Source organism: Otolemur garnettii, unplaced genomic scaffold (assembly GCF_000181295.1).
Source record: "Otolemur garnettii isolate 467f Iridium unplaced genomic scaffold, OtoGar3 scaffold00046, whole genome shotgun sequence".
Taxonomy (NCBI): Eukaryota; Metazoa; Chordata; class Mammalia; order Primates; family Galagidae; genus Otolemur; species Otolemur garnettii.
The window spans coordinates 10,843,622-10,854,263 of NW_003852441.1; the positions used below are offsets into that span (position 1 = coordinate 10,843,622).

The 10,642-nt window shown below is 48.8% G+C and overlaps 1 protein-coding gene across 1 annotated transcript; it reads left to right on the forward strand.

Annotated features, from left to right (window-relative positions):
- The first annotated feature begins 9,695 nt into the window (after positions 1 to 9,695).
- RNF222 (ring finger protein 222) lies at positions 9,696 to 10,358 on the forward strand. The gene has a single exon (XM_003791107.1). The coding sequence runs from the start codon at positions 9,696 to 9,698 to the stop codon at positions 10,356 to 10,358; it is 663 nt and encodes a 220-aa protein (XP_003791155.1).
- The last annotated feature ends 284 nt before the right edge of the window (positions 10,359 to 10,642 follow it).

Below are 10,642 nucleotides of genomic sequence, written 5' to 3' on the forward strand. Positions count from 1 at the left end.
GCGCCTTAGCCGGTTGAGCTATAGGCGCCGAGCCTGTGGCTCAATTTATAATTGCCAAGTCATGGAGGTAACGTGAGTGCCCATCAACTTTGTTGAATGGATCAACAAAGTGTAGTATATGTATACCATGGAATATTATCCAGCCATTAAGAAAAATGGAGACTTTACAGCTTTTACATTTACCTGGATGGAGTTGAATACATTCTTCTTAGTAAAGTATCTCAAGAATGGAAAAATAAATATCCAATATACTCCATTCTAATATGAAATAAATATATAAACAATTACACGTTCATAAGAACAATAACACACTATCATAGTCCAGTTCAGGGTAGAGGGTGGGGGGATGGGGGAGGGCATAGGGCAGAAGGAGGGAGGGCATGAGACCCTTGTGTGCACATTGTGAGGGTATATAAAACGCCCCTTGGGTGAGGGGCTCTTCTCCAAATGGAACTTTACCCTGGAAGTGAGAACAATGTAACCTGAATATTGTACCCTCATATTAATTTGAATAAAGTCAAAATAAAAAAACTTAACAGTCTTTTGTCTGCCTCTCAAGAACTTGTTAGATGGCTAGAGCCAACCTGATAAATATTCGATCTGGTTTGGCACTCATAGCTCAGTGAGTAGGGCACCAGCCACATACACCAAGGCTGGTGGGTTCAAGCCCAGCCTGGGCCTACTAAACAACAATGACAACTGCAACCAAAAAATAGCCGGGTATTGTGGCAGGCGCCTGTAGACCCAGCTACTCAGGAGGTTGAGGCAAGAAAATCGCTTAAGCCCAAGAGTTTGAGGTTGCTGTGAGCTGTGACACCACATCACTCTACCAAGGGTAGCATAGTGAGACTTTGTCTCAAAAAAAAAAAAAAAAATTCAAGTTACGCTGTCCTGGCTGATGCATTTACTAGTGTGAGTGTGTGTATGTGTACACATATATGTTTATATGCAATTGTTTAAGTGGAATTCCTAGTTTAGAACACAAAACCATGACAGACTATATGTAAATGTAATCTTTATCAAGTAAAGCTTCATGTCAGTAGAAAAGACACTGGAGCCTTAGGAATGTTCCTCACATCATAAAAGTCTGAGTCTAAGGATGGCCTGGCCTGGCTCAGTCTTCTCCTTACTTTACATTTACATTACAGGGGGCTGAAACTAAAGTATTTGGAGCTCCTTATCAGGATAAAAGGACAGCTGTAAGAAGAGTTACAAGCCCACTGTTGAAAGGGCTGAGAACTTTGCAATAAGCCCCTGGAGGTGCCAATGGAAGGAGAGAAATCTGGGAGTCCTTTGGGTCTAGAGCTGTCAGATGAAATATAGGATGAGGCCAGGTCCAGTGGCTCATGCCTATAATCCTAGCACTCTGGGAGGTAGAGACAGGCAGATTGCTTGAGCTCAGGAGTTCAAGAAGGGCCTGAACAAGAGCAAGACCCCTTTTCTACTAAAAAGTAGAAAAATTAGCCATATGTTGTGGTGGTCACCTGTAGTCCCAGCTATAGAAAAGCCTAAGCATGAGGATCTCTTGAGCCCAAGAGTTTGAGCTTGCTGTGAGCTATGATGATACCACAGTACTCAACCCCAGGGTGACAGAGTGAGACTCCGTCTCAGGAAGGAAGGAAAGAAATATAGGATGAATTTCAGATAGAAAATGAATCATTTTTTAGTATAAGTAATCCCAACTATTATGCTGGGCATACTTATACTAAATAAATATCTGTTAATTATCTGAAATTCAAATTTGCCTGTCATACTGCACTTTTATGTGCTAAACCTGAGACCAGCTGGGACTCCTAGGGAAAGAACAGGAAAGACAGACTTAACAGCTCACACCTACCCTGAGGAGGCGGCCGGGTGCACTTCCCTTAGTGTCATCCCCAGCAGCTTCAAAGAGCCAGGGCTATGGATGAGTGGGCAAAGAGGGGGATCATCCTACCTTGTCTCATGGGGTCATCCCATGGGGTTATATTCATGCTTGGCTGTGCCTTGAATCTAGCAACCTGCTTTTTTTCAGAAAAATACTGCTTTCTTGGGAACTTCCCAAGAGGAATTAGAAGGAACCCCCCCAGAATAGTTTCTAGTTCTCCCAACTTCATTCCTCCCTTATTCTTCATTATTTTTTTCTGATCACAAAAGAAACACACATTTGGGTGAAAATGCAAATATCAGAGAAATATAAAACTTTAAAGGTTTCTCTAGAGATAACACTATTAATCATTTGTGTGTCTTCTTCCAGATTTTTCTCTATTTCATGTGTAATTATCATTTCCATAAATAGAATCATATCATGTGGCCAATGCTGAAACTTGCTTCTAGCTGTCATGGCGTCAGAGACTTCTTTCTGGGCCTGTGTGTGTTCCTACATCATTGATTTTACTGTCTCATTCTTTATACCAGTGGCAGTTGGTGTTTGGAGCTCTGAGCCCCTTTGAGTGTTTGGTGCATGACAAATGCACAAAGGTTATCACACAAACACTAATACAGTGTACGGCCTGGGTTGCCATTGCCTTTCTAGGCTGATCTACTGACCCCTTCACTCTGTGCACGGGGTGGGCGGGAGGGAAGGTGGGGATCATTGAAATGGGTCCAGGAGGGTGGGAAGGGCTGTGTGTATAACTTTCCTATTGTTGAGATTGGGAGACCCATGACCAAGGAGCCTCAGTCACAGGGGTCTTGAGTCACTGCCTCCATATTGAGACCCTCTGACTCTCCTGAGCTCCCAGCCCTGGGCTCCTCCTCAGGCTGGGGGCTCCTCTCCCAGCATCCTCATCAAGATCACGTGACTCCAGCAGCTGCCAACCCCCTGGGCAACGCCAAGAGCCTCCTGGCTTCAAACGGGTTGGGCGACATTCACTTCCCTGCGCTGTCCTCCAGACCTGTTCAGTCATTAGTAAATGCCTCAGCGGTGGCGGCCGTCACAATAACAGCTGCGGAGGGAGGAGATTGAACTGCTGCTCAGCACCTCTGGGTGGCTCAGATCTGCTCTGAGGAGGCCCCCGGTGGAGAGGTGGATGCTGCTCTCTGGTCCAAGCCAAAGTAAGTCTGGGGCCCTGGCTGGTGAAAAAGGAGCTTGGCAATGGTCTGGGTGGAAGCTGGAATGATGCAGAGGTGTGTGTGGCGGGGGAGGGGGGGCGGATAGAGAGATTGAGAGAGAGAACGAGTGAGAGAGAATGAGAGACACCCATGGGTGGGGAAGTACTCATAGCTGAGGCCATAGGGCTTTGCACTGGGGCTCCGGGAGGGAATCCCGGGTGCCTGGAAGTACAGTGTCTCACTGCCTCAGTGTCCTGAGGGGTGGTTTTCCTGGACTGGTAACACCTGCTCCCTTGCTTAATCCTCAAAATGGGCTGCTGCTATGACGGTGGCTGGGCACTGGGGTCAGGAGGTCAGCACCCTTTGGGCCAGCTACTATCCTTCCCTGCCTCACCAGTGACCAGAGGGGCAGCCCTGTTAAGAGTCACTCTGAGGAGGGAAATTTGGTTGGTCGCTTTTCCACTGGTGCTTCTCCATCTGTTCCTTTGACCAAAGTTTGGAATGCCCTTCACAGAGATACTCTAAGCTAGTAGAGTGATTCTGAATAAGTTACTTAAGTCCTATGCCTCCTTATCTGTAAAATGGAGATAATACCTACCTCCCAGAGTTGTTGTCAGAATTAAACGAGGAAGGGATGCAAAATGCCAAGCACGTAATTAGTATTCAATAAATGGTCGCTGTTGTAATTATTTATTATTATCTCAACACTGTTCCCACCTCACCAGGAAAACTTTGCAGTCTTCCTCTCTCCCTGATTTCCCCACGCGTCATTCGGGATACTTTTGGCATATTTATTGCATTGTTATTTAACCCACTTGTGCCCAAACCGGGCATGTTCCTTGCGTTTCTTCTGCTGCCCTCTTCTTGCCTCAGCACCCAAGACAAAATCAGGCCATAAGAGAACTCTAGGATGAAGAGTGGGCTTGGCACCTGTAGCTCAAATGGCTAAGGCACCAGCCACATACACCAGAGCTGGTGGGTTCAAATCCAGCCTGTGCCTGCCAAAACAACAATGACAACTACAATCAAAAAACAGCCAGGCGTTGTGGCGGGCGCCTGTAGTCCCAGTTACTTGGCTGTAGTCCCAGTTACATGGGAGACTGAGGCAAGAGAATCGCTTAAGCTCAGGAGTTGGAGGCTCCTGTGAGCTGTGATGCTACGGCACTCCACCCAGGGCAACAGCCTGAGGCTCTGTCTCAAAAAATAATAAGATAAAAGGATGAAGAATGGAACAGAAGGAAGAGATAAGAGAGAGACAAGGAGCGAGGGATAAAGGAAGATTGAAAAAGCGAGGCAAAGGCGAAAGGAGGTGCACCGTCCAGGCATGAGTAGCACGGCCTTCCCCATGCACACAAACAAGAAAGGATTGCCCAGAGAGGACGTGAGTGGGGCCAGTGATGTCTTTTGCATGTCCTGAATCCTTTTTAATTTTCCTCAAAATCAAATGAGAAGTAGAGGTTCTCCTCCTCCTCCTCTGCTCATCCAGAGGACAACAGGAGCTTGTTGGTTTGGCTGATATCTACACATCCAATCTATCAACTCATTCTAGCAATCTTCTTGTTCTATCTGCCTCTCCATCATCTTCCCAGGTGACCTCTGGAGAGTCACTCCCCTCTCCCTAGACATGGATCTGTGTGTTTATAAAATTAGGAAGTTCTGGTGGCGCCTATGGCTCAGTGAGTAGGCTGGCTGGTTTGAACCTGGCTCCAGACAAACTGCAACAAAAAAAATAGCTGGATGTTATGGCAGGCATCTGTAGTCCCAGCTACTCAGGAGGCTGAGGCAAGAGAATCAATCACCCAGGAGCTGGAAGTTGCTGTGAGCTGTGATGTCACAGCACTCTACCAAGGGTGACAGAGTGAGACTCTGTCTCTAGAAAACAACTAGAGGTTCAACTAAATGAGCTCTGAAGTCCTTTCTTCCCCATAGTATTCTCTTATTTGCTTTTCTTTCTTTTTTTTTTTTTCTTTGAGACAGAGCCTCAAGCTGTCCCCCTGGGTAGAGTGCCGTGGCATTACAGCTCACAGCAACCTCTAACTCCTGGGCTCAAGCGAGTCTCCTGCCTCCGCCTCCCAAGTAGCTGGGACTACAGGCGCCCGCCACAATGCCCAGCTCTTTTTTGGTTGCAGCCATCATTGTTGCGGGTCCAGGCTGGGGATTCGAACCCGCCACCTTAGGTGTACGTGGCTGGCACCTTAGCCACTTGAGCCACAGACGCCGAGCCTCTTATTTGCTTTTCTGTTGTCTACCTTGATCCTTACTTCTCAATTATACAAATAACTTAAGCTATTTATTTATTTTTGAAACAGATTCTCACTCAAATGCCCTGGCATTGTCATATTTCACAGCAACCTCAAACCCTTAGGCTCAAGCAATCCTCTTCCCTCAGTCTCCCACATAGCTGGGACTACAAGCACACACCACAATGCTGGGTTAGTTTTTTCTATTTTTAGTAGAGACAGGGTCTTGTTCTTGTTAAGGCTGGTCTTGTACTCCTGAGCTCAAGGGATCCTCCTGCCTCCACCTCCCCAAAGTGTTAGGATTATAGGCATAAGCCACCACACCCATGCACAACTTAAGCTATTGATCATCAATCCTCCTTTTTATAAATCTCTTTTTAAAGAAAACTTACAGGGCGGCGCCTGTGGCTCAAAGAGGTAGGGTGCTGGCCCATAGGCTGGAGGTGGTGGGTTCAAACCCAGCCCTGGCCAAAAACTGCAAAAAAAAAAAATAATGATAATAAAAAATAAAGAAAACTTACAAATGTCCACTAGGCTCTAGAGCAGCAGTTCTCCACCTGTGGGTGCGACCCCTTTGGACTATATTAAAGGGTTGCAGCATTAGGAAGGTTGAGACCACTGCTCTAGAGTTTCATGAAGGACTTCCTTGATCACTGAATATCCCCAGTGCATAAGCTCAGCACCTAACATGTAGGAAATGCCCAGTGAATATTTGTTGAATAATTGGATTCATGGATGGATGAAATTGCCATCATACACCTGTAGAAGTCATGAAATACAGGGAACCTAGTAGTTGTTGGGTGGCTTAAGAAAATTATGGTAGGAGGCTGAGGCAGGTGGATTGCTTGAGCTCAGGAGTTCAAGACCAACCTGAGCAAAAGCAAGGCACCATCTCTAAAAATAGCTGGGTATTGTGGCAGGCACTTGTAGTCCCAGCTACTTGGGAGGCTAAGGCAAGAGAATCACTTGGACCTAAGAGTTTGAGGTTGCTGTGAGCTATGATGCCACAGCACTCTACTAAGGGCATCAGAGTGAGACTCTGCCTCAAAAAAAAAAAAAAAAGGCTCTGTGCCTGTAGCTCATCAGCTAGGGCATCTGGGGCTGGTGGGTTCAAACCTGGCCCGGGTCTGCCAAACAACAATGACAACTACAACAAAAGAATAGCCAGGCAGTGTGGCAGGTACCTGTAAGTCCCAGCTACTTGGCAAGAGAATCACTTAAGCCCAAGAGTTTGAGGTTTCTGTGAGCTGTGATGCCACAGCACTCTACCAAAGGTGACATAGGGAGACTCTGTGGCTCAAAAGAATAGGGCGCTGGCCCCATATGCTGGAGGTGGCGGGTTCAAACCCAGCCCCAGCCAGAAACTGCAAAAAAAAAGAAAGAAAAAAGAAAATCATGGTGATCCCAATAACCCCTGTCTAGTTTAGACATTTGTAAATGTGTTATAAAATGAAAACTACTGAGGGACACCAGAATCACCACCTTATTTTATTTTTATTTTTATTTTTTAGAGACAGGGCCTTACTTTGTCACCCTTGGTAGAGTGCCGTGGCATCACAGCTCACAGCAACCTCCAACTCCTGCACTTAGGCAATTCTCTTGCCTCAGCCTCCCGAGTAGCTGGGACTACAAGCGCCCGCCACAATGACCAGCTATTTTTTTTGTTGCAGTTTGGCAGGGGCTGGGTTTGAACCCACTACCCTCGGTATATGGGGCCAGCACCCTACCCACTGAGCACAGGCACCGCCCCACCACCTTAATTTTTATCCACTGCCCATCGCTTACTTACCTTAACCTACTGTCTTCTTGTTCAATTATTTCAATTTGAGGTAAGCTGCCTTCAGTCAAGTGGGTGTGAGTTTTCAGTTATTCTCTTAATCAGGAACATTTGGGAACAAGAGGGAACAAAAAGAAGGCAAACGCTATGGCTGGCTCAAGAGCCACAACCGGGATCTCCAAGTCCTCTTTGGGAGAAGAGGGGAGAGGACATGGCCTGTCTGAACAATGACACCTACCATTTATTGAGCACTTCCTGTGTGCCAGGTTTTTCACTCAGATTACCTCACTTAATACCCCCCAGCATCTCTGGAAGGAATAGTACCACTATTACCAATCTCATCTTACAGATGGGAAGCTGAGGCTCAGAGGGTTGAACAACTTGGCCAAGGTTATACAACCAGTCAGTAATGGTATATTAAAGATGTAAACCCTGGCTCGGTGCCTGTGGCTCAAGTGGCTAAGGCGCCAGCCACAGACACCTAAGGTGGCGGGTTCGAATCCAGCCTGGGCCCACCAAACAACAATGATGGCTGCAACCAAAAAATAGCCTGGTGTTGTGGCGGGCACCTGTGGTCCCAGCTACTTTGGCGGTGGAGGCAGGAGACTCACTTGAGCCCAGGAGTTGGAGGTTGCTGTGAGCTTTGATGCCACTGGCACTCTACCCAGGGGGACAGTTTGAGGCTCTGTCTCAAAAAAAAAAGATGTAAACCCTGTTCTAGAGTCTGAGCACTTGACCCCCCTCTTCCTTCCACCCTGGGGACCACAATGACCATCTTGGAGACAAAAAGCTGGAAATCTCTGCAAAGGTTTTCAAAGGGCTGCCTGGAGGGTCTCAGGTTTCCTATATACCCTCCACCAAATTTGCTCTTTCTTAGTTATGGGATATTCTCAACTTGGCAAATGGATTTATTTGTTTCATTTTATTCTATTTTTTTTTTTTTTTGAGATGGAGCCTCAAGCTATCCCCCTGGGTAGAGTGCCATGGCATCACACTCACAGCAACCTCCAACTCCTGGGCTCAAGCGAGTCTCCTGCCTCAGCCTCCCAAGTAGCTGGGACCACAGGCACCCGCCACAACGCCTGGCCATTTTTTGGTTGCAGCCATCATTGTTGTTTGGCGGGCCCGGGCTGGGGATTCGAACCCGCCACCTTAGGTGTATGTGGCTGGCGCCTTAGCTGCTTGAGCCACAGGCGCCGAGCCATTTTATTCTATTTTTTATGCAGTTTTTGTCTGGGACCGGGTTTGAACCCACCACCTCCCCTATATAGGGCCGACGCCCTATTCCTTTGAGCCACAGGCGCCACCCTGGCAAATGGATTTAAACTAAGCCAAAGAGGGGAGGGATCCTGAAAGATGTGTGATCTTTTTTTTTTTTTTTTAAGATGTGTGATCTTAATAGTTTGCCATTTCTATTAACTAATCTTACTCTGTTGTGTCATCTCTCAGGTCCGGGGGGCTGTCAGTGTGTCCAGGGGTCTTTTGTCTCTATGGAGGATGGAAGAAGGTATCAGTAGCAAGGAACCACAGTTCCCTGTACAGAGGCTGTTTTATAAATTTAGGCTACAGTGGTAACACTGGGGACTTAAATGAAGGAACTTAGACCTCACCACATACCCAAGTGAGAATTTCCCTTCAATGTCACTGTCTTGGGAAGCCACATACTTAATCCAACAATTCTGCTGAGAACATCTTTGGGGCCTTTGCTCTCACATACTGCTTAAAACCTACCTTGTTACTTTACAGTGACTTTGATTCCAAACAATATCATGCTACTTAAGTTACTAATTTACTTTCTCACCAGGCTTGGCCCCCAGTGACTTTCGTCCATTTCCAGTGAACAGATATAGCCTCAACAGATGAAGATCCTCCTTCACAGAGGCTGAGCAGGTTTCCTCACTGCCTCGGGCAGCCTCATAAGAATTTCAAGACAGACTGAGCTAACGGTGGAGGAGTGAGCCCACAGCTCCCTGACATGACGATGAGGAGGACCAGCAGACATTTGGATGTGTAAGCCTGAGCTGTATTTTTGAAACAGTCATTGCTTTATAGCTGTACTTAGCACAGAGGAGGGCGACCCAATGGCTGGATGAAATTCAATGGATCCACCAACCCCACCTGGGACTAGAGGTTGAAGAGTAGCAGAGGCTTTACTGGAAATGGCTGCTCTGGGTGCAGCCCCAATCAGAGACTGGACCAAGGCTGGGCATAGTCTTCTTAGCCACCTGCTTCCCTGGGAACTGGGTCTTCCTGTCCCTGCTTCCGGCATTAAACCAGGAAGAGGCAAGGTGGTGACCTCACCATGAGTGCATGTCACGGTTGAGGTGAGGCATCGAGCATTCATCACACACCTCCTTCCAAGGTCTAATGTGACTGTGTTCTTTTGCTGTCTGTCTCCCAGTGACTCCTTCCAGAAGCATCTGCTCATCTCCTACCAGGGTCATAGGCTCTGGATCTTCAGTCTCTTGATTTGATTCAGGTGAGCCCCTCAAGAGGAGCAGCAGAAGAGGAAAGAGTAGGTGGAAAAGGAGAGGGAAGAAGGGGGCAATGGGAGCAGAGGTACGGGTGGGAGCCGGGAACTAGAACAGGCTCTCACGCTCACTGTCCTCCCACCCACAGCTGAGCCCTACCTTTTCTGAGTGGCCATGTCGGAGGGGGAGAGCAAGGACAGCTCGGGCAGTGAGTGCCCCGTGTGCTACGAGAAGTTCCGGGACCTGGAGGGCACCAGCCGGACACTGAGCTGCGGCCACGTGTTCTGCCATGACTGCTTGGTCAAGTACCTGCTCTCCACCCGCGTGGATGGGCAGGTCCAGAGGACCATCATCTGCCCCATCTGCCGCTACGTCACCTTCCTCAGCAAGAAGAGCTCCCGCTGGCCATCTGTGCTTGACAAGAGCTCTCAGACCCTGGCTGTGCCAGTGGGCCTGCCATCTGTGCCACCGCCAGACAGTCTGGGCCACACAAACCCCCTGGCTATGTCCCAGCCTATCTGGAGGCCTGCCCCGGGCCAGGCCAGGCTGCCGGCCAGCCCAGGTCAGAGTGCCCAGCTCCCCTTGGACCTGCTGCCCAACCTGCCCCGGGAGTCACAGATCTTCATCATCAGTCGCCACGGGATGCCCCTGGGGGAGCAGGACAGTGTGCTGCCGCGGCGCAGCCTGGCAGAGCTCTCGGAGGTATCCCCTGCACCCAGCGCCACCCGCTCATTCTGCTGCCGGTCTCGGGCCCTCCTGCTTATCACCCTCATCGCTGTGGTGGCTGTAGTAGCTGCCATCCTGCCCTGGGTGCTGCTGGTGAGGAAGCAGGCATGAGCAGGGCACCTGGAAGGACACACCTGACCTGACGGCTGCTCTGAAAGCTGCCCGCTGCTTGGCTGGGCTGGCCATGGCTTGGGAGAGGGCAGAGTGCCCCGGCAGGCCTGGTCCAGCCAAGCTCTGAAGGGCAGGCAGGCAGGCAGGGGGAGGACCCGGCAAAGGGAATGCCATGGCTTTCTCCCCACCTCCTGCTCTCCATTGAGGCAGAGGCATGGGCATGCCAGGAAAGGAAAGCTGCACCCCCACCTGAGTCCTCCCAGATGCTTTCCTTTCTCCTAGGC

Coding starts and splice junctions, on each gene's coding strand:
- RNF222 (XM_003791107.1), top strand. CDS start 9,696: ATGTCGGAGGGGGAGAGCAAGGACAGCTCGGGCAGTGAGTGCCCCGTG.